Raw genomic sequence first — 24,278 nt, 5'->3', positions numbered from 1 at the left:
CTTACTACTGATGAGTGATTTGCATTTTGTGGAATAGCCTCTATTGCTGCTCTCTAAATCCTTTTTGAACGGTTGATTGAGATACCTGCCCCATGGAGATTGTTTGTGATGTCACTGACTGATGATTTGTGGATTTTCCTCACAGCCCTCACAATGTCTGTTGCTGAGTAGTTGCTGAGTACACCAACGGTTCCTATGAACAAATTTGGCGATTCAACCGATTTCTTTGGTAATCACCAAATTAAATCATATATATTTTGTATGTTGAATAAGATAAGTTTTAACCGTCAATACACTTGTGTTCTGTATTCAGAGTACCGAACATTAAACAAGGGTGCTAGCCATCAAAACCGCGGTATTCAGAACATAAACATAATTTCACTTAATCCTTATGGTCCCGACACTTGGCTGTTATAAGCAAATGTGCGTACAGAATGACAAACAACTGTTTTTACTGAAAATATTTTAATGATTTTTGTCTTTAGAATGTGATCTCTTCAAAATTATATATTAGTTTTCTATATATAGTAAAGTCATGCTCTCATATCTCAACGGATACAGAAAAGGATAAAGTGCTACTGTATCAAGTACAGCCGAAGTGGGAAAGCACTGTAAAATTGCCTGAATATCACAGGATCAACAAAACAATACCGCACTCCACATCTTCCAAGTTTCTACAATGAAAAGTAGAATGCAGTCTAATAGACAAGAATGCTTAAGTTCTGCATCTATTTTTCCTTTTTCTTTTTTACATTTTAGTAATGGGAATATCAAATTAGGCACATATTGCCTAAAATTTGCTATAAGCACACCACTTTATGGCACTGCACTTTCAAGTCGAAACTTAAACAAGGGAAGCAAACAGTAGCCTAAAAAATAAGTCCCACATTTGAATACCAACATTTGGCAAAAAGTTAACTGCTACTTCCAGGTAACAAAATGCTAAGTATTATTTTATTACAAATAAACAAATATTTTCCATATATTCTGATATTACAGAAAAACATTTGAGGACATTCCTTCACTTCTATATACAGATCAATAATACAATTCCAACTCAGAACATCAAAGCACAGACATTTTCTGTATTAGTTGCTGAATTAGTACTATGAAATGGACCAGAGGATAAGAGGATGAAACCATACATGGCTATTCATTACAGTACTGTCATTCAAAGTCACCACTGGTACAAAAACATAACAGTAAAAATACACAGAAAAGAAAAAAACTATCAAAAATAAATGCAGATAAATGCAGTGGAATGTAATCTGAACATGTAAGCCTGGCTTTAAAAGGCTTAATGTACTGTGGTCAATAAACGACTGCTACAAAGAATTGGAAAACATAGGATTCTACATTTTCTAACCCTTCCCCAATATCTGCTATCTAAGTGTCAGAACCTCAGTGCACACATTTCAGAACTGCCACCAGTCCAAAATAAAGCCAAATATAGTTCTTAGTGACTGGACAAAAAAACAAAAACAAAATAATCACATTATTTTACACTATACAGTATTTTACAACTATAATAAAATGGTAAGTGAAGTTGCCATGCAGCAAGTTTCTTCTTTAACAATGACCCGTTTCCTTCACCAAAATGCTTGGCTCAGACATCCAATATTGGAGTCTGTACTGTTCATAGGGACAACGATATGAAACCATATTATAATACAAGGAATCTGTCAAATGCCTCAGGAATGCTGGAAGCTCAGTTAATCCAGGTTCTTCTCAAACGTCGCCATTATATCGCTTTGCATCGTCATGTCAATGATGGCCGACATCTGGAGGAAAAAGGAGGGCGAGACCTTCAGAAAACTGCACATTCCATTGCTGTCCATTTAAAGTACATGCAGACTGAGTTATGATATTCATCTCCAAGTTTTTTTCCCCCAGTCATTTGCAAAGAAACCTAATATAATTACGCATATGCTCATATAATTACGCATATTTTTAATATATATATATATATATAAATAAATTGATTTATTTGGGGTAAACCAATAAATAAATGTCAAAAATTGACATGATGACCATGTAATACATAAATATAAGTACTTAATATATTTATTTGGTTGTCCATTGCCCTCCACCCCCATGGACAACCACCACAAATAAATGTTCTGTGGTTGCCACAGTGTGCCTTCTAAAAGCTGGTGAAATTGTATAGGGGCTAAATCCAATCCTTTATTTTTTGCTTTTCTTTTCTCCTTTTCTTGCCCCTAGGGAGAGAAATTAAGAATTAAAGCTGGGGAAACCGAGAAACCAAAATGGAGTGCCCCTGCTCCTGCCACATCAGTTACACAGACTCATGGCAGATGGGGAGAGGTGGACCCACAGGTTGATCATTTATACTTCAGGCTTTCCGAAAAAATGAAATGAAAAATAAAAATGTAACTTCCTAGAAGGAACATTTAGGCGGTCGGACATTTATGTCCTTAAAGATGATTTCCAGGTCAGGAGCAAATAAAGGAAAATATAAATATAATACAGCTCCATTTTGCCCCCCCCCCCCCCCTTCGCAAGCGGAGCTCTATGCTATGCTAGGATGATACCTTTGCTAGTTTTGTTTGCCTAGGTAAGCTGTTTATTGTCCATACATTTGTGTGGTCCGGTATATAAAAAATAAAATGTGATAATCAAATAGGCCCTAGTCCTTATCTTTGTTGTACTGTTAGCAGGTGAATTTGTACTTCCCTCTAGGGTCTTTCAGAGCACTTATCCCTGGTTATGGGTATGCACTCTGCACTTAGTTGTACGTCGCTCTGGATAAGAGAGTCCATTAATGTACTGTACTGTACTGTAACTCACAGCTTCCCGCCGTCGGCGCTCCTGCTCTCTCTTTCGGGCCAGCTCTCGGTCCCGGTCCACTGAGGACTGTGCCACGGGCTGCGGTCCCGGTGCGGCCGGAGGTGAGGAGGCCCCGGCCGGCTCTGGTCTGGAAGGTTCCGGTAGCCTGAGTGGCTCGGTGGCGGCGGTGGTCGCTGCTGTGGGCACACACTCCGTGGCCTCCTGCTCCTCTCTGAAAACACCAGGGTCAGGGTCAGCTCTATTACTAGCACTTCACTCAGCGGAGAACGCAGAGGAAACATCCGGAGCTTGGTGGGCTCCATGACCGTATGTGCTGGGCCTAATAAACAACATTAAGGAAATACTATAGCAGCCTGACTAACTGAATTTGCTGAAACTAGAGGTGGGCTATATGGCCAAAAAATAAAGATATTTAAAATATTTTTGTAGTAAAGACATCCCACTCTTGTGAAAATTACCGGGAGACACAGTATACGCAACCGACTCTCCGGGAGACGTGGGACATCTGAAAGACTATGTAGGACAATAAAAAATATTACTACTTCTATTACTACTTAAAGGTTTATTTCGAATCAAGGTTTTCCTTTAAAATTTCATTTAAGGAACCCCTTCAAAAAATAATGTAACAATTTATGCTTGCTCAATTCATTCCTGTTTTTGGGGTGGGAAGGAATGACCGTACCTGGGTTTTTCAGAGACTGGCCTCTTCTCCCGCCCCACCTCCATCTGTTGCCTCCTGAGAGCCCTCTCTCGCTCCTCCTTCTCCATGGCCGCTCTGCGGAACTGCTGGAAGCTCTCCTTTGAGGACTTGATGGTGGAAGGGGTGAAACTGGCCATCTTTCCCAAACTGGCCCAAGAATCTGCATTCTTCAGAACAATATCCTGCAAAAGGAGAAAAGGCATTTCTATGTTTACGGTGCACAGACCTTAATCATCCTTTTGCTCTGTGCTGAATAACCATTATCATACACTAATGATCACGTAGGAAAACCAGAGACCCATGAGAACAGTCCTGACGCACAGCATTGCCCGAGGTGAAAGGGCTACACGAGGCATGCGATTTAAAACTATACGTGCAGCTGACAACACAGCTGCGAAAGCAGCACAAATTGAACAATTCTAACCCGTGACTGTTCTCAACTGCCCTGCACCTTTTAATAAAATGCAATGCAGACAATTCACAGGCCTTCATTCTCTTTCACTTAATCCTGAATGCAGAAATTAATGTTTTTGTGCAATACACAAGACTGGATTAATGCAACTGCTGGACTTGCACTGCTACAGGGGGTCCAAACGCGCAAAAGGAGACCTACCGTTCTCGGGAGCGATGGTTTAGTTTCTTTAGCGACTTTGTTAGCGGTGCAGACGTGCGGCGCTCTAGGTATTGGAGTAGTTTCGCAGCTGTCGTGCTTTCCACCAGACTGACCAGTAGCTAGAGTGGATGCAAAAGAAAAGACGTTCACTTAAACAGCTGACAGGTAAATATTTGAAGGCAATTATAAAGTAATGGGGAAGCCAGAAGCGCATGGCGGGGCCAGCTGGAGAGGTTTTCGTCTCCCCAGCAGTTCAAGCTAAAAGCCAGCCCAGCGGACACGAGGCTTTGCTCACTGTGCACATTCTGCAGGGGCTTGGACCCGGGCTCTCCCTGGGACTCCAGGTGCTTTCTCTCATCCTTCCCAGAGTGCAGCGGGCTCTCCTCAAGAGGGGATAACAGCAGGTGCTGAAGTGATAAATGCATACACGCATACACTGTAACACGCCACCCAATCTTACATAAGTAGGACAAAAAAAAACAAAAAAACAACAGCAACCAAGGACTGATTTCAGTTTTAACTTACTCATATTGAGCAACATATTCAGTGTGACCTTTTCTACTTTTCACTCAAATTCAGTGCTTTCTCTTTGAACCACACTACAATAGAACCTCAGAGATCCGAAACTAAGAAAACCGAAAAGTCCGGCCAACGGAACAGGGTATGGAATCAAAAGTATAACAGTAATACAAATGGACTGCAAAATGCAAATGAGTAACACTATCCATCAAGGAAAAAATTGAAATATTGAAATTATACAAAGGCCAGATCTTAACGGCTGTTGCTAAAGAGTAGCCTACAAGGAAAGTATTGCGTTTGACATAAAAAATGACCAGGACAAAATTTGCTGTTGGATGGAAAAGAGAAGCAGGTGAATAATTCAAAAATCAGCAACGATAGCATAAACTGATGGCTACAGACAATGTGACGACTTTCACTCACCATTAGTGTTCAGCCACAAGAGTGCAAGCTTTGCCAGTGATTTGTTTCCAATTTGGCTATTTTTTAGTTAAGCCTATTGTTGGTTTGCCAATTTGGTTGCAGTTTTTATGACAGTTATTGTTTGGGGCGAATCCCAATGAGGTTATTGGTTGTATACTGAACCAAAATAAATATTACATTTCCTAATATAGGTGTATTTCAACGGCACTTTCAGAGTTTGGATAATTTCAGTGTTCCGAACAACCTTAATTCCCGATGCCTTTGGTTCTCTGAGGTTCTACTCTATACGGTTTTCCCTGTGTTTTGGCTCTTTTCTGCTTAGAAAACATAGAATTCTACATTAATGTGAGCACTGAATGCGGTAAGAGAATAACTACTCAAACAGTACCTTAAAACATGCAAATATTTTCAACTTTAGCAAAAACGAAGACTCATTCTCACTGCAAAAATAAAACGCCAATTTTTTGCAGTGTGAGGATAATCTCGGGAGGGCGGAGTCAATAAAGGTAAAAGATTTCTAATCAGCCAATCAGCGTAAAGATTGAAATCAGTCAACGGTGTCTTGCCTCCATCCTGACTTCAGCAGGAAGCGGCAATGCAGGAAGCGAGGCTCCGCAGTTGGAGAACAGCACTTCGGGCGGGGAGCTCAGCGGAGACAGGAGCACGGAAATCCCTGCGGGAGGCACAAACGGGCGTTAGCCTGGGCCGGACTGATGGCGGCGTGAAGCGGCATGCTGTGGGCGGCTAAGGCAGGCTCTAATGGAGGAAGCGCCATGCACCGGGGGGGGTACACACGTCGAGCACATGCGTTAAAACAAATAACGAATCACGCGGGGAATGGGCAGACAGACGTTAGGGAAGCCAGCAGGGACAAGCCCGGGGGGGGGGGGGGGGGGGGGAAGGGCACTGGGAGTCAAAGCGGCAGACGGCGGGAAGCTACACGACGGGGGAAAAAACGGCGCGGTTGGGAGATGCGGACAGGCAACCTCTTACCTTCCGGATCCTCCCTATCCGGAGGGCTCTCCGACACGTGGTCGGGAGGGCCGTGCAGGAGCGCGTCGGTTTGGGCCTCCTGCGTTTGGGGCAGGGAGGGCCGGGGCTGCTGCGGGGGTGCGGGCGCAGAGGCGTCAGGCCGGGCAGAAACGCGGGGGCTGGAGGCGGGGGCCAGCGAGACCGGCTCGGGGGTTAGTGGGAACCCGCCGGGGGACTGGGCGGGGGCGAGAGGGGGAGGGGTGTCCTGCAGCAGGGACGCGGCCCTGCCTTTGCGAGGTAGAGGTGCTGCTTTGGCGCTAGGTCTCGACGGCTGCGGAGGCAGACGGCTGTGTAAGGCTGGAAAGGAAGATTCCAGAGAAAACGGTGAAGTGGCGTTACGGCATCCGCCTGTACATACGCTGGCATTCTGGACAGCTTCTCCCGCATCGACGGGAGACAGTTTTCAACCTAATGGGCACTTCTGCTATTGCTTTTGTGTAGCCTTCTTACTGAGGAGCTGTCAGCAGTCAAAACTAATGACCTTCTTCTAGGTACTGCACAGACCACAGTCCCACTTGTTGACAATTGAATTTTATTTTTATTTTTTTAAAGGAAAAAATAATAAAATAAAGGGTTGCTGGAGAATCCCAGCAATCAAGTTTAGTACAAATAAAAGGGCTTATTTGAACCATAACCGAATATTTTCAAGAGAACAGTAAAGGGAAAATCGAGATGAATTAAGATTAATATAAAAACAGTTACAATGGGCTATACGTTGTTTGTAAATTACCCGTTACCTGGAGGTGATAACACAAAGTCTTCAGGAGAATGGGGAGTGTCCAGGGCCTGGTTGGGCTCCAGCAGGAGGGGGTTCTGCGCTACGGGCTGCAGGCTGGTCCCAGTCAACACAGGGTCTTCCGGTGCTTTTACCAAGGAGCTCCGCACAGAGGTAGTCTGCTTCAATTCCTGTTGGGAGAACGCAGCCTTCACACAAACGAGAAATAACATGGTGCTCAATTGGAGCATAATTTATAAAACAGCACTCAGTTTCATATAAACTGACCATTGAAGGGGCCGATTCAAATAAAGCACAAGATTAATGCACTCTTTACCTTCATTTTTAGTTTGCAATCACGGGCGCCTTTGCTTAGCTTCCGCTTTGTTTTTTGTTCTGTAAGACAGGAGGTATAATGGTGACCATTTCACTTCCATACAGCACATGCTTAAGGCAACAAATCAGACAACCTTCCTGAATGCTTGGTTACAGAATCTTACAGCAGAGTATTAGACCGCAGGGTCAAAGGATTATGGTTTTAACAAAGTCAATTCATGCGTTTAGAGGAAAGACACACGGTTATAAGTAGAATTGCAACAAACATGCACATGTACGACAAACTTGTACGACAAAGCCCTCGCGAGAAGGAACTTACCTCAGAACCAAGTAAAATTTTACATCCTTGTTCTAAGGGTTGCACTACCCTGTGCAGGTGGCAAAGATAATGAGGGCCCCCCCCCCCCTAGTTTTCATTAACGTTCATTCCTCATAATCACTTGACTTCAAACAATACACTTGTGAAGTGTGTATTCTGCAATTAAAGGGGTATAAATCGTGTGCAAAATTGTGTTAACTCTCATGAATGCATGAAAATAAAAACACCACTAATCTTAAAATGTACAACAACATTTGTCTATGAAAAACATGTTTATTTGAACTTCGAACTTTGGGTGTTGAACACCGAGACCAAGGAGTAAACTTTACCTTATTAGGTAAAAAGAAAACAAAAATAAAAGGGAAAAAGAAACTCACATTTGCGACTACCTACAGAATGCAGTTGTTCGGCTGGACAACTACGGTCATATGACAGTATCATTTGGTCCAGCAAATGAAAACAAACTTCAAACCCTGCATTCAGTTTACAATCTGGCAAACGCCACCAATACAAACAAAAATGTATGAAAAATATCACAAGCTACAACAAATATTGACCATTTACAGATAGAAATATTACAAATGCCTCACACACAATTAAAACAAATTTCACATTACAATTAAAATCAGTGTAAACCGAGTGAAGTGCTTCAGTTTAAAGTGAGGGCCAGCAGAGCCTGCAGGGATATAGAGGAAAGGTGCTGTGTGCGGCCGTCACTAGGGAGAACAGTGGAGTGCGTTCAGAAAAGGCGCCTCACAAGAAAATGAAAGTTCCTCCATCCCATCTACTGGAATTCAGTGATTAGCATTCCGTCTAAATGTTTCCAGTGAAACCAGAACTGAAGATGTATACCAATCGGTAGGTTGTCAAAACCAGAAAACCTGAAATAAGTGCCTAATGCAAGTGTCAATAACCTAGATATTGGCTTGGGGGTGGGGGGCTTTAATCTCTTGTGCAGCAGACAGTCTGGCCTCATTTCAAACCCGGCACATTCCAAAACGATGGGAACAATCAATAAAATAATTGCAATGAAAAGTTAACAGTAGTAGAGTGAAAACTGAAACAAAAATCACCGTGCCACCCGAAAGGAAAAAGGTTTAAATTTGACAAGTAAATGAAAATGTATCTTATTTCCGCAATATGGAGAGGATGTTTATGGATTACGGTGAGGTGTAGCGAGAAGCTCACGCCTGAACATACAAAAAAAAAAACAAAAAAAAACAAAGCTAAAATGGTATCCAATTAGCAAGTCTGGAAACTACTTATCGTAACAGTTGCATACAAGGTAGAGAATGGGAGTGTCCTGCCACTGAAGGGTGGGGGGGGAGGGGGGGGGGGGGGGGGGGGGGAGGATAGTGCTGAGGAGGACAGCTAACCTGATTCAGAGTCACTGTTATCGGAAGTGCTAGAATCACTACTACTGCTGTCAGAGCTTGAGGAGGTGCTGCTGTCGCTGAGTCTGGAGGGCCCCCCCAATGCTTTTGTCACGCCCGCCGTCTCGCCTGTGAGGAGAGGGAGAAAGTGAACGTCAGACCCGGGGGGAACGGAGCGCGGCAGTGGCATGCGAGGGAAAGGGCTGGAGGAAGCTGGCTCACCCTTCCTTTTCGTCTTCTTGGCCGAACTCTGCTGCTCGCCGGCATCGGACAAACACTTCTCTGGGTCCCGCTTCTTTACGGTGCGCTGCGCTTTGGGCTTGGCTGGCTTTTTCTCTGCGTCACAAAAGTCAAGTCTGACTTTTCATGATTCCATGTACTGATTCTACTACTTGCGGTCATTAACCATTCATGCTAATATAATACACCATTTCATATTTGGATCCCCACAGTGCCTAATCTCTTCTTGGTATTAATGGAAAAGTGTTCCGCTGCCAACAATATTGTATATTTCACTGTAATCCCTTTCTGGATTAACAGAAAAAAAAGAACTCTTTTTTGATTAGACTAGTGTAGCGCAGCTACACAGTTTATTTCCCTTCAACTAAATGCAGTTCAATTTTGAAAATCAACAGGGCCATTGCGTGTCAACTCAAATGAGGTGCACTGCAGCATCTCTTAAATTTCTTTGAATAGAAAGACAGCTTCATACACTTAGTTTTTGCCTTCTAAAAATTTAGTGGTGCCTAGTTGCACAAAATACTATTTTTAAATGGCCATAATTCTACAAGCAAACTGGCAAGTTATTTGATATTTGGCATATTGGGAGTACTTGGCATGTAGAATTCAAATTAGGTGCCTTAGAACTGTTTTGTTTTTTTCCACAAGAAGCCATTTTCAAGGTGTTAGATCTCAAAAAGTTAAAATTTTTGTTGTCCATCATCTTTGTCTGTGCAAGTCTCAAGAGGCCGTTCTCAGTCTTAGTCACCTGATTAATCTTTTTTCAGAAAAAAATTAATCAGGTGACTAACAACGAAGGTATAGCTATGACAAATGTAAGTAAGTTAATTTACACATTTTGACAGAAGTGTGCCACCATCTTCAACTTTGGATGGATTGGAAAGATGCGTTCAAGATCAATTTCCTTCAAAAACCGTAACTGCAGAGATAAAATCAGTGTGACGTCACAACTGCAAAGGTGGATAAGGTTGAGGAATGTCAATAGCAGGCTGTATTTTCCGTGTCATTTAACCAAGGTACAAAGTCAGGTAGGTACAAAGTCAATGTTGGAATATAAAAATAATAAATGAAAACTGAACAAAATAGTTTCAATCATATAAGATAATTACAGTATTAAAAGATTTTTCTAAAGTTATTTTGGACCATTCCATTTTCTCTGGTTTGGAACAGCATATACAAATGTATGAGGTTTGGGTTATTGAAGTTGCCATAGAAACGAAACCTATAAAGACACCATGACAATTCTTTCATTAAAAAGGTGACCTTGAGTGAATCTTCAACAAATCCAATGCAGAGGATGGTGGCAAATTTCTGACGCCCCTTTTCGCTGGGGGTCAAAATGTGTCAATAATTTTTTTTTAATTATCATTTTTCAATAGCTCCATTTTGATGGTTAATCTTCTGATGTTTCATACGAGAAAGGTCTCTCATAAGACTTCCACAGACAATGCTGGCCCAGGTTTCAACTGGAGAATGCTGAATAAATCTATTCAATTTAGAACTGTTGCAGACAGCTACAGAAGTTGTGGTTTCAATTCAAGTTTTAGTTTTGTTTTAGCGGCCAAGAGAGGCTCGCTAGGCTAAAAGACTCACGGTTTGGTTTCTTGGGCCGCTTCCTCAGACAAGTCATGACGTATCTCTCCAGCGCCCTTAGTGTGGAGGGCTTCAGGGCCTCGAAGTCGATCTCGATCTCCTCAGGATTGGTGTCCCTCAGCGCGGGCTCTCTGGACTGGATGATGTTCACCACTTTGCCCAGCTTGTCACCCGGCAGCTTGTTTATGTCCAAGCTCAGCTGCCGTTTCTCGTCGTACGTCATGGAGACCGCTGGCTCGTTGTCGTCCGAGTCGTACGCCAGCTTGCTCTTCTTACCATGACTGCGGGGCGAAGGAAAGCACAGTGTCAGGGCGACCGCACGTAATAACTCATCACAACATGCCGCCCCACCGGAGAGTGGGTTAAGTCTGAGGGAAGGCTCGACTCACACTGCCAACGGGCCTTTGCTGGACCTTTTCTTCGTTTTCGATTTTGGTTTCCTTTCCTCCTCGCACTTCCCCCTCTGAGGCTCCTTCTTGTCTTTTCTCTTCTTGTCCTTCTGCGATTTCTTTTCCTTTTTTGGTTTTAGCAAGGGGGTCTGGGTCAGTATTTGCAGTTGCTCGCGCACAGCTTGCAGCTGGAAGGAACAGGACAGAACGTTAGTCGGGGGAGGCCAGACTCCGGTCCGAGCTAGCGAGGGGCGGCGGTGCGGCGGACGGACGGACCTGCTCCTGGAGTTGGACCAGCCGCTGGGCCCTCTCCTCCTCCTCAGTGTCCGAGGAGCTTTCCGATTCCGAGGAGCTGTCGCTGCTGCTCTCCGAGCTGGAGGAGCTCTCCACCCGGCTCCTGCGGTCCTTCTTCTCCACCTTCACCCTGTGCTGGCAGGGCTGTGCGGGAGGTTCGGCCTCTGCCACCTCGTCTGGGAGCTTGGCCAAGCGCGTCTCGAACACGTCCTGCAGGAACCCGATGGTCAACTCATATACCGTTGCCTTCGAAAATGCTATGACTTTCCCTTATACCACATTGACAGGACAAAACTAACTACCTTTATGGTGCGTCTTTTTCCATCAACCAAAGGGGGTGAAAAGTCTGAGGTTTTGCTGCATGTTCCTTATCGTGAAGACTAACATACCTGAAGCTTTTTTGCCATGGCCACCACCTCATGAGTTGGTGGATTGTACTTGTAGCAGTTGAAGACCATTAATCTAAAATCTGATGCAAACTCCTGGACATCATTGTACTCTCTGGCATCCATCTTTTTCTGTTAAAGTAGAAAAAGTACAGCACAGAAATAAGTCGATAGCAATGTCCAAAAGAATCACAAGGCACAACATTGGACATTTTTACAAGTTACAACATTTAATAATATTTTTGAGATTAACCATCTGCAGTGGTTTGGCATTTGAAAAACTGAAAACTCTCTATCTCTATTGTTACCCATTGTTAAGCTATGGGTTACCAGACTGGACTGAATTCAACACTATGACTAAACTATGTCCTACAAGCAGTGAATTTCTGCAAGTCATCATGGTTACAACGAACATTGCACACATGCATCGTGCTCATAAAACATTAACATGCGACAATGTTTCCGCTTGTGTGAAATAAACGACTGAACTGCATTTAAAGTCTTCAACCATGAATTGTCAACTACCAGGAGCCCACAAGCACTGCCGGGACACTCACTCTCATGGTGCTGAGGTCCATGGGCTGCTTGATGATGACGTGGTAGTCGTGCAGGCCCAGGCGATCGGTGTCCACGGGCTTGTAGAACGGCCAGGCGTAGGCGGCGTGCTTCTTGGTGAACATCTCCTTCAGGATGCTGTTGCAGTGCTTCAGCTGCTCCGACAGCTTGCTTTTCTTGCCCACCTGGTGCTGCTGCTGGGAGTCGGGCAGGTCCTTCCTGGGGGGCTTGATGGGCCGCCCACTGCCCCGCCTGGAGATCAGCTTGCAGGGCTTCACTTCCGTGCACGGTGACGACTCACTGCTCGTCACCACGGAAGCGGCCGGGGTGGTGGTGTCCGCTTTTCTTTTAATGCCCTTTTTGATCTACGGAAAGAAAAGAGATTTTAAAAAAATGCACGAGCGTGTCATTAATTTAACGGTAATCAACTTTGATCAATAATGCACGTAGGAAACGCATTTCATCAGCATAAAAGCCCGAAAGAGGATCTGACCCAGTTTCCATTTCAATAGCTGGCGAGCAAATGCGTGTTAAGCATAATCTTAAGAAATCTTGGCCCTCAAATCCAAATCAATAGTTTTCTTTTCTCCTGGGTAATTAACTGAACAATTAGTGCTACAGATTGGCCAGACTTGTCTTTACTCTCTGAGAGTAGAGAGGGTGGAAAACCAGCAGTTCTCCGGCCTCGAGGATCCTGACTTGACGATCCCCGCTATAGAGAAGAGAGAAATATCGAGAAAGGAAGCCAATCAGAGCAGGCAGACAGACGGGACTTACTTTGGCAGCGATCTGTGCCGTGAGTGGCTCAGGCGGGATTGAGAGGAGCATCTCGGGGGGGATTACGGTCACGGTCTGCTGGAACACGACCTCCGACACAGGGGACTGGGGCTTCGACTTCACCACGCCTTGAGAGGGAGAGGGAGAGGGAGAGGGACGGTTAGACGGTACCCTTGGTGGAAGAGCGAGGCCTGCCTGCACTGACACTCGTGCGGTGACCTGAGCGAATGGCGCGTGCCTCAGAATACCTGAGGCGGGCTTCCTCCCCTTCTGAGGTGCCTTTGTTGTGATCGTGGAAATTTCAACTTCCTCCTGGGGCATCTGAGACACCTTCTGCAGGAAGAGCGTCTCCAGGGCTTGTGCCATCAGCACAATGTCATCTCCTGGCTGAGAACAATGTATGAAAACAAACAAGATTTGTTATTAGACTAGTACTAGGGACATTTGCATATGGAGTACCTAGCAGTATAGCTACTAAAGCCGCTTCAAAGGCCTCCCACTTACCGTATTATACACGTAGCAGTTTGTGAACATTGTGTTAAAGTCCTCAATGCATTCCATTGCTTTCCAGTAATAATTGTTCTCAAGACGCTTCTTTATGGTGCTCAAGTCCATTGGCTTCTTAATGATTTTGTAGTAGTCCTGTAGATTAAAAAGTAACAAGGAACCAGTGATTAGGGAACAATAAAGCGGCTAAGAGAGATACAAAATCCAGCAGCAGACAGAACCAACGTAATTTACATCAGCGCAACCCAAGGAATTACCAGGGTTATATTTGACAATTATTCTATGGTTTCTCCAACTCCACCAAAAATGTACAGTGGTGAATATAAAGCATGAACATTATGGAATGGTAGAGTCCAGTACTTGCCTGACTCAAACATTGCATTCGGTGAGCTATAATTTGTCCTTAGATATTAGGTATGGGCGGAATGTTTTAAGGGGAAATAAATACAAAAAATACAAAAAATACAAAAAATACAATTGATAAAAAAAATAAAAATAAGATATTGAGATGGACTAACAACTTGAACTTACAGGAAGGTTCAGCCTCACTGCATCTACAGGCTGCCGAAAGGGCCAAGCGAATTGGTGTCTCCACAAGGCTTTGACCACAACTTTCTGCAGATACTGCAGCTGACTGGTCAGCCGCCCAGGCGTCTTGGGGTTCTTGTACTGGGGGGGCGGTGGGTTCCCGCACATAGCCACCTTCTGGGGTCCTTTTACATCCGACATCGTTAGGGCTCAGTCTTCAGAGGGAGCTCACTTGTTTAGAATGATCCTTTTGCTGTACTTCAGTTATCATCACACATCTTCTGCCAGCACTGTTAAACAAAATCAGGAAACCAATAAAGCAGAGTTCAGGACATATGAACGCATAAAAAATAAATAACATTAGCGGTGAATTTAACTTGTCTCTGCCACACTTAACATGTTTGCTAAACTAAATTGAAGATCAACACCCTAATAAAATAGATAGATAGATACTTTATTCATCCCGAGGGAAATTTTAGAGGACAGACAGTGTGTAAGATGATGTATTTACATATGCTAGCAAGTGTGTGGTTGGTAGTTTCATTAAAGAAGCAGATGCACAGCTACTGAAAGATTCACAAGACAATACCTCACTACGTGTTACTTTAAAACCTCTTAAAGAACCTTTTGCCATTACATGGTAAGGTAAATGAAAAGTACAGCCAAACCTATAACTTTACAATAAAGGCAACATGTTCAATACATTATTAAAGGTAGTATATTACATTGCATAGCATGTAATTTTAGACATGGTAAATGGATTGCATTTTATAGCCATAGGCTGCCATGTATGGTACCAATCAGCTCGTTGGGAGCAATTGGGGGTTAGGGGTCTTGCTCAGTGACACCGACACACCCAGGAAGGGGGATCAAACTGGCAACCTGCCAACCGCCAAACAACTACCATAACATAAACACTGTCGCATACTAGCACATACCATTCCCTGTTTTTTTTTTTAATCATGCTGCTTAATTGAAAATGGTGGGCATTATACCTTGTTGGCAATTATCTTTCAACCTAGCCCAGTTTCTGAATAGCAAAACAAAATGGCTTTATAGAAAATACCAGCTGGCTAAAATAAATTACAATTTTAGACTAGAAAAAAATTGTTTCAGGCAACAAAAACAGATAATTATTAAATACAGGAACAATTACCAAATAAATTATTCACTATAAAGATAATCACTAGAAGTCATATACATAGCCAGAGCCAAAAACGAACACTGAAATGGAAAAACCATGTAAAATGCAAATTTCACTTCATGCTTTCGATAAAAACAGAAGGACTCAAAACGATGACAAATTAAGGGTAGGGAATTAATCCAAATTTCTTTAACAAGAACCAGCACGACACAGGCCTGCCGTATGCAAGCACACTCGCACGACACAGGGCAAATACTGTCATTCTTCTTCAGCTCATTTACACCCATTTTAGTCCAACTCTGCCAATGGCCAAACTGAAATGTTACCATTTGAGCATATGGAAAACACTAATGCATCCCAATTAGTAGATGTGCTCCCAAATTATTTTTACAGTTAACACCTAATATTTTTCATGGGAAAATGCTCTTAAAATGGCAGCCCTGTTGTAAGCCTACTCTGATCCCATTACCAAAGCAGCTGATCACAACAAACAGATGCCCTATATACAGATGCCACCTGAAAACTTAATAGGTGACAGCCAAGACTATGTAGGAACCAAGACAAGTTCACTACTCTGCAAGACACAGGGGCAATGTTTACCCTAGGTCGCATGCCACAGGGAAGGTTAAAACAAATGATTAAAGAAGGCATCAGAAAAGTGAAACTAATACAGCAACATTTAATTGTCTGTAAAGTTAATTATTGTCCTTTCAAGTCATGCAGGGAAATGAGGTGAATCAATAGGACAAGTTTACAATATTATAGCTCCATATGTGCAGCTTGTCACATATTAATCTTATGTTCAGCTTTAAAAAACAATGAACATTTTCCAAATCTCCAGTCATCAAAATGAATCCAAAGCAATTCCTTTTCTTAGCTTCTTGAAAAGCCTGATGGTAGTGAGTAAACTCTAAATGCAAAAACCACCAAAAAGCAAATTCATGTTTCATATTGATGAATTCATCAATTCAAATTAGTCCACTATTTTCTTTTTCCTTTAAAAACCATGAATGGACAATGCCATCGTAGATGGTTCAATGATTACCTTAAAGGGTTAAAGAGGCTTAAAGGAACGGTCATGGCAAATTAAATAGTTAGTAAAAATTTCACATTTCAGATATTATACAATTCATATTAAAACTACAGCCTAGTTCGGAGTTCTATTTCAGAAGCACTTGGATAAGCTGAACCAGCTTATGTGTTCAATATTCAACTGCACTTCAGTGACCAACAGACCTATGGGGAAACTTTAATGAAATGAGAACACTGAAGGTACAATGCCATGATGATAATGCAAGGGGCGTTAAACATACTGAACCTTTAAGGGTCAATTAACATGAGACAAGAAACCATTTATCATCAGTTTACCATTGTCGTAAGGACAAAGTGCACGCAAGACAAAATATTGCCATGCTTCAACCTTGCTTCAGAGGTGCACGTTATCTACTTTGAAAATAAGCAACAGCCGTATCGAGGCAGAAAATCTGAGTACTGACCAATGCTTCATTTATGAATCAATGAGGCCAACACTGCCACCTACAGATGCTAAAGATTCATTCTGGAATGAGCGTGCACGATTCTGTAAAGGCATATTTCAGTCAACAAAGTCGCTGTTGAATTTAACCATCAGCCCACCATGTTAACACCAGAATACATGTAGCTACTTCAGCAAGCTTACCTTCCGTTCACATTTAAGTACTTGGGAAGTAAACAGAAACTTGTTTAAAATATAAAAGTTCACGGAAAGTGCAGCTCATTTGCTGTATTTCAGAACGTACAGGTTTCACACTTGCCATTGGCCTTAAAAAAATAAAATAAAATTATTAGGCCAATCATATTAGAGATAACACTCAATTTTGTCAAGTTATTTATATGCATGGGGTATTCACACAAAAGTGCAAATAGTCCTCATGAACTCGCCCCAGGAAAAGTATAAATGTACGTTATACAATTCGGTAGCCAAAGGATTAGAATCCAAGACCAATACATTTGGGCCAATATAATACTGCTTCCAAAAAGCTGTACGTTTCAAGAATAATTCACGCCCGGTTTTGAACATTCAGGCCGACCAACTCCAAAGGCCAAATACCCTAGAATCTGTACGAGACTATCAAAAAGATGTCAGGATTATTGCACTTAGTCTCATTTCACAATACGTCAATATGTCCCAATTTAATGATACAGTAGACTTGCGCGTTTATTTCCCAACAATTCTTAGTAATACATCAACATTCTCACAGTACAAACAATAAATCCCTTTTTTACAAAAACCCCTCCACTGAGTTGAATAGTCATCTTCACATATAGTCATCTTCACAGAGGGACAGTCATCTTCACATACTTTATTAAAATAGCAAACGTTCCACGACCTAGTTTTTAAAATAAATCAAATCAATGAACACAACCAACACAAACAACCCTAAGGATCAGGCTGTTAAGGGGTGTACTGCTTTCTAATGCACCATTCTTCTCACTTGCAGTGCAGAATAAAAGCAATGACCAGATTTGCTGAACGAGATGATTTTGATAAATGTTGCATATAGTCGAAGGGGCTGCCTCAACTGGACGGCGAGCTTCCTCCACTAAAAAAAAAAAAGTTACTGTTCACTTGGGAAACGTTTAGGCTTTATTTTAATTTTTTCTTTTTTAAAGCTAGACATATACCACTTACCACATCAAAATTTGAATCTTCACTGACATCTTCATTGATAATGGACTTTACTTATACCCAATTACATACCATTACAAATAGCATTCAACTTTCTATGAAGTTCATTATCAAAGGGTACATAGAATCTTGCAGATAAAACTGCACTGAGCTACTGTAGTGTATCAAATCAGAACACTACAAGCGCTGTAGAAAATTCAATTCATTTTTTTTTGCCCTTTTATTCAATTTTGTCAGAAGTACCTGTTACCAGTTACAATACACACACTACCAAACTTGGTTGTTGGACATGCAGAGCCCTTAGTTGGGACCTAAGGTCAGCTGTCCGACAAAGTTTCAAAGAAAAAAGGAAAACAAATGTAAGAATTCAAATTTTATTGACTAGTATTTTACAATTTACATTTACAGTTTTGTAGAAGGGGATATTACAGATGACGTTGGTTGCCGTGGGCAACCGCAAGCCAAGTTCAATTGGCTGCGATGCCCATTGCTACAATCTCGGAGGAATTCAAAACACACCCACCCAAGCACAATCAGGTAACGTTACAGCTTAAGAAATCCTACCACTAACAAACAGCATCATTTGTATAGTGGCAGTTACAAAGTACGAAGTTTATTGAACTGTAAATAGTTTAATTATACAATGGTTTAAAAAGTAATCATGTTTCAATCGATTTGCTAGATGTGGCAGTGGCGGATGCGGAATAGTTATGCAACATCGCATGACTCATGCCTGCATGATGCAATCAGCACGGGATAAGATGGCGTCCTCGCCGAATGACGTAGATATGGAGATTATATAAGTCAGTAAATTGAGAAACCTTTGATATTCGTTCAGTAACTAGATACTTGACCACTGTATCAGTGCAATACGTTTTACACACCCATTTCTAAGTGTATAACATTACACCGACATGCCTCTAACTAGCTAGCTTAGCACCAAACACGCCGTCCATGATCTCACTCCGTAAGTAAGGTTGCCAGCCCAACTCAGCAACAACAAAATGGCGACAGGAAGCGAATCCTGTCAACGTAACCTAGCTAACAAGCTAACAAACATTGCGGTTTTTAAAACCACCCCCGCCACCCAAACCCAGTTGAGATCACAACCTTCAGTCTAAGCGTATTTTACATCAAGAAATTATAGAAAAGGTTAAGTACACCGTGCCGAATTTTGTTCAGAACTAATCTTTTTTCAGAAATTACCTGTCCGTCTCTGGCACAACAAGATTGTTTTAACTGCCGAATTGAGACAGATGCTCTGTGCCGAAGATGATCTGCCGAAGGGAGGAACAACGATGATTCTCGTCGACGTGTAACGCGATTTTACAGTTACTGTTTTTGTTTAAATACACATTTACTTAAACGTACATAACGCTTGCGCGGTCTCCTTCCAACTTATTTAGTCTTCGATGGCGGACAGCTCCTACAGCAATCGACTGGTATTTATACACTTCTGTTGGGAGCGCGTTCTGCGATTGGTCAATTTCTTCCACGTGCTTTGCCATTCCCTGTTTTTCACCAACAAATACAATTTTCTCAAACACAATACCCCCCAGAACCGAAACAATTCCTCTTTAAATAACACTTATACTTCTCCCAGTTTATTTCCCCCTTTCTCACTCGGCCTGAACGAGCTCTTCATCGAACTAATGTGTCATTGACTGAACAAAGCAGCCGTTCTCCTCCGAAAAAAACAAGAACATGTAGCTACGTCAGAGTATTTTTCGAAAGTGTAATGCAACTGGTCTAGAGTCGTCACGTGCTCGTTCGAGAACCTTCCATAGATGCAAAAACTCCAGTCTTCGTAGCTTCCTGTTCTTGTTCGTGGACTTGTATTTGTTTTGTTCGCTCTATTTGCCCTGCACTAAAGTTAACGAGTCAAGACAATTATTCTAAAGACTATCCATGGTGTCCAGGTGTTAACGCATATTCCAGCGTTGGATACCACACTCTAGAGAGAGTGAAAAGCACCGGAGAAATCATATTGGATAGCTGCAAAAATGCGCATGCCGGATTTCTTCTTTTCAATTGGTTGAATCGTTACAGACGTATGTGCGTCATATCCCGATGTCCATCTCGTTTGGCTTTTTCTTTCAGTTCAAAATCCCAGAGTTCTTCCTTAGAGTTTAAGTCAGTTGTTAAAAACCGTCTTTCCTGTGGTAATAAAGATGCTGATCATTCATAATTCATCCATCTCTCCTCTGAACCGCATAGTTCACATTAACCCCCAACCCCTCTGGACCACATACTTCACATCCATCCACGTGGACTTTCAAGTTTACCTGCTAGTTTAATACCTCAACTGTTACCATTTCAACCCATAGGCTAGCAGAGAATGGGCATCTCCATATAGCTGGGATAGCGGGGAGTTTTTTCTTGTCACTGTTTGAGGTTTTTTCTCCCATTGTTTACCTCATATGCTACTTGGGGGCTTAGGGTTGGTATTTCCCTTTTTTTAAAATGAATGTAATACATTTAGCGCACACATAATTGAGACCTTTCCATTTTTGATAGCTAATGTTAGCTAAATGATAAATGGTTGCCATTTATATAGCATCTTTATCCAAAGTGCTGTAAAATTTCTGCTTTTCATTCACCCATCCAAACACACACAGCAATTCACTGCCATGCAAAGCACCAATCTGCTTGCCAGGGGCATTTGGGGGTTAGGTGTCTTGCTCAGGAACATTTCGACACACCCAGGGTGGGATTGAACTGGCAACCCTCCGACTACCAGACGACTGCTCTTACCGCCTGAGCCAATGTCGCCCCAAGCTAATACTATTAGTTCTAATTAGTGACCTAACTAGTAGCCTAATCTTAGCTAAGATAAACCTGAGAGGAATAATATATATACACTCACTGAGCACTTTATTAGGAACACCTGAAAACCTACTGATTCATGCAATTATCTAATCAGCCAATCGTATGGCAGCAGTGCAAAACATAAAATCATGCAGATATGGGTCAGGAGCTTCAGTTAATGTTCACATCAACCATCAGAATGGGTAAAAATGTGATCTCACTGATTTAGACCGTTGCATGATTGTTGGTGCCAGCCGTTGGTGCCAGGTAACTGCTGATCTCCTGGGATTTTAATGCACAACAGTCTCTAGAGTTTGCAGAGAATGGTGCGAAAAACTAAAAAACCTAGAGTGAACAGCAGTTTTACAGGTAGAAACACGTTGTTAAGGAGAGAGGTTAGAGGAAAAGGTCCAGACTGGTCAAAGCTGACAGTAACGCAAATAATCATGCATTACAACAGTGGTATGCAGAAGAGCATCTCTGAACACACAACATATCAACAGGAACAGCCCCCGGATTCTAAAATCCCCCCGACCCGAGGGGCCTAGAGGAGCTAGTTTAATTGTACAATGGTTAAAAGACTAATTAAAAAAGTAATAACTGCCGCTGCTGTCTTGAGCTGAGCTGGGCACGCAAGGTGAGTCGGGGTGTACTGCGGCCCTTGGCCAAGAAAGGGGATGCCTCATCCCCCTGAGCCCTAGGCTTGGCGGGCAAAGTTGTGGGTGACCTGTAAGCACTCACTCAGCTGCTGGAGATACTCACACTCAGTTTCCCCTTGTCCCTTGGACTTGTCCAATACGCCTACAGGATGAGGGGGAGGTGTCGGTCCCAGTGGATGGCCAGTGTCCAATTGAATTGCTCTGAGGGTGGAGGAGGGTGGTCCAGGTCTTCTCACCCCCAGGTGGGTACAGACCTTACGGAAGCCTTGAAGTTTCGCCGCTGGTCGCTTCCTCCGGCACGCAGAACCGAATCTCCTCCACCAGCTTGTCTGCCATGGTGACAGGGCTCTGTTTGGGGACGGCGTATACCTCTGGCCACTTAGTGAAGTAGTCCATTGCCACAAAGACATACCGGTTCCTGGAGTCGGTGGTGGGGAGGGGTCCAGGACTTCGATCCCCACACGCTCCATGGGGACCCCCACCATGTACTACTGTTGGGGGGCCTGGGAGTGTTGCATCAACCCCTTCTGGGCGGTACAGGTGTCGCAGCTGTGCACATGTAGCTCAACGTCTCAGCTGCACCCCGCCCAGTAGAACCTTCCCCATTGGCCCCCAAGTGCCCGACCCCCACCATCCCATGGACAAGCTGCAAGGCCAGGGACCGGAATACCCGGGGCACCAGCAGCTACAGCAGGTTGGCCTCCTGTCCCGGTGCCATCCATCTCCGGTACACCTCCCTCTGGACAAGCGTGGCCCACTGGGAGTAGTGTGCCTGGGTGCTTGTGGCAGGTGACGCGATAGTTCCGCTGTGGCTTAGAGAGTGGGACACCACCCGTTTCCCACCCTCTCCCTTCTGGGCCAACACAGCGCCCATCCCCACGTTGCTGCCGCCAGTGTCCATGATGAATGTCTGGCTGGGGTTTGGGTAAGCCAGGACCTCTGTGAGTACGGTGCAGAGTTAGCTGAATGTAAATGGTAAATGGTTGGCATTTATATATAGCGCCTTTATCCAAAGCGCTGTACAATTGATGCTTCTCATTCACCCATTCATACACACACTCACGCACCAACGGCGATTGGCTGCCATGCAAGGCACTGACCAGCTCGTCAGGAGCATTTGGGAGTTAGGTGTCTTGCTCAGGGACACTTCGACACAGCCCGGGCGGGGGATCGAACCGGCAACCCTCCGACTGCCAGACGACTGCCAGACGACTGCTCTTACTGCCTGAGCCATGTCGCCCCGAATGTCATGGCGCAGGCATCATCCCACTCGTACCATCAACCCTTTTCTCTGAGGCTCTGCAGCAGGCGTGTGATTGCGGAAAAGTCTCTCACAAACTGTCTGTAGTAGGATGGCAGGCCCAAGAAGCTCTGCAGCTCCACTATGCCATGTGGGACAGGTGTAACGTCCCTTGATCCCTTTTCTGTTCACTTTGTTTTCCTTTGTTTTTGCAAGTCGGCCAGGGTGTGGTACCACCTGGGGACCCCGGGGCTCTCTGGGTGCTGGTGCTCTCCTTATTTTTTGTTCTTCTCCTGCCCTCCTGCACCAGGCTGAGCAACTGGATGTCCTGTTGTTTGTTTACCTTTTTACTGATTTGCACTGACAATTCACACCTAACTTTTCACTCATGCATCCTATAAATACACTACACGTGACACTTTTTTCTGTTTTTTGCATTTAATAATTAAAATGAGTTATTTGTGAAACGTACCTTATTGTGTTGTCTCCATTTTTGTTATGATTTTCCGATGGTCATAACACAGGCCAGCCCCTCACCAGGACCACCTTGGTTGGGTGTCGTCACTCCCTCAGCACTCACCACATGCCCCAGGAAGGTCGTCTCTCACCTCAGCAGTTAGCACTTTTTGGGGCTCAGGTGCAGCCCGGCTTGGCGGATGGCAGTGAGGACCTCACAGAGATAGTCTGATGCATGCACCAGCAGGTTGGCGAGGTATATGACACAGGGCACATCAGCTAGCACCCTCTCCATGAGGCGTTCAAAGGTGCATGACTGTGGGGGTCATGACTGTGGACTGCCGCAGACCCTGGATGATGGTGAACGCCGTCTTGGGCCTTGCTTATGGGGTCAGCTCCACCTACCAGTAGCCACTGCAGAGAGCAAGGGAGCTGAACCATCTGGAGCCTGCAATGTTGTTGAGGGTGTCGTCAATGCGGGGAGTGGGTATGACTCTTTCCTGGTCACGAGGTTGAGGCGTCGATAGTCAACGCAGAACTGACTCTTTCTTGGCCACTGGAGCAGGTCAGAGGCTGTTGGAGGGCTCAACGATGCCTGCTGCTGCTATCTCTTGGATCTCTCCACTCTCTCTGCCTCGGTCAAGGCCTCGTGGAGGGATTGTGGTGCGGCGAGTCGAATGTGCTGCTTTAGCTTCCACGAATGAGTGGAGGGCCAGCTCTTCTTGGGCTATAGCATCAAACTCGGTGTAGCCGTCAGCTTGCCCTGGGTAGGGAAACCTAGGTATGCTTGTTCTATTGGGCAAGTCCGGGCAGGCAACGCTCGGTTACCAGAGAGCCCAACTTCCCGTTTCCTTATGACAGCTCATTTGGCATCGCTGAGCTCACCAGTGTGTTCTTGCTTTTTACAATGTACCAAACAGTTTTTGACACACCTAATATTTTGACTATGTCTCTGATTGATTTATTCAGATTTTTCAGCCTCATAATGGCCTGCTTTACTGGCATTGACACTTCTTTGGTCCTCATGTTGAGAAACAACGCAACAGACTCCATATGCTGATGGCACTCCTTGAATCAACTCTAGACCTTTTGCTAACTGTTTTATGCATGAACTAATGATGAAACGTAACACACCTGTCCAGGAAACATTTGAGGAGCCAATTGTCTAATTACTATTTGTCCAATAAAATTGGGGA

The 24,278-nt window shown here is 43.7% G+C and overlaps 1 protein-coding gene across 3 annotated transcripts; it reads right to left on the bottom strand.

Annotated features, from left to right (window-relative positions):
- Positions 1 to 448: 448 nt before the first annotated feature.
- On the bottom strand, positions 449 to 19,893 carry brdt (bromodomain, testis-specific). 3 transcript variants are annotated; one of them, XM_061237748.1, is made up of 21 exons: positions 19,126 to 19,893; positions 14,111 to 14,397; positions 13,577 to 13,714; positions 13,321 to 13,459; positions 13,073 to 13,200; positions 12,298 to 12,660; positions 11,744 to 11,872; positions 11,337 to 11,564; positions 11,061 to 11,248; positions 10,672 to 10,952; positions 9,061 to 9,174; positions 8,842 to 8,967; positions 7,148 to 7,206; positions 6,833 to 7,019; positions 6,057 to 6,392; positions 5,630 to 5,736; positions 4,417 to 4,528; positions 4,122 to 4,240; positions 3,491 to 3,690; positions 2,809 to 3,019; positions 449 to 1,781 (listed from the first exon to the last, which is right to left on the bottom strand). In XM_061237748.1, exons 2-21 carry the CDS (start codon positions 14,306 to 14,308, stop codon positions 1,713 to 1,715), a joined length of 3,432 nt encoding a protein of 1,143 aa, XP_061093732.1. In that variant the 5' UTR covers positions 14,309 to 14,397; positions 19,126 to 19,893; the 3' UTR covers positions 449 to 1,712. The 3 variants fall into 3 exon arrangements, with proteins under 3 accessions (XP_061093732.1, XP_061093733.1, XP_061093734.1); XM_061237749.1 differs by having other exon boundaries at positions 6,833 to 7,001; XM_061237750.1 differs by lacking the exon at positions 6,057 to 6,392.
- Positions 19,894 to 24,278: the final 4,385 nt, after the last annotated feature.

This window comes from Conger conger, chromosome 4, assembly GCF_963514075.1.
Source record: "Conger conger chromosome 4, fConCon1.1, whole genome shotgun sequence".
Taxonomy (NCBI): Eukaryota; Metazoa; Chordata; class Actinopteri; order Anguilliformes; family Congridae; genus Conger; species Conger conger.
This window is presented reverse-complemented; position numbering and strand designations above follow the sequence as displayed.

Excerpts from the sequence above, each read along its gene's own strand:
- brdt (XM_061237748.1), bottom strand. The coding sequence starts at position 14,308 with ATGTCGGATGTAAAAGGACCCCAGAAGGTGGCTATGTGCGGGAACCCA. Across the intron at positions 13,715-14,110 it reads CAGTGAGGCTGAACCTTCCT|GACTACTACAAAATCATTAA; the intron begins GTAAGTTCAAGT and ends TTTAATCTACAG. Across the intron at positions 6,393-6,832 it reads CTTTGTGTTATCACCTCCAG|CCTTACACAGCCGTCTGCCT; the intron begins GTAACGGGTAAT and ends CTTCCTTTCCAG.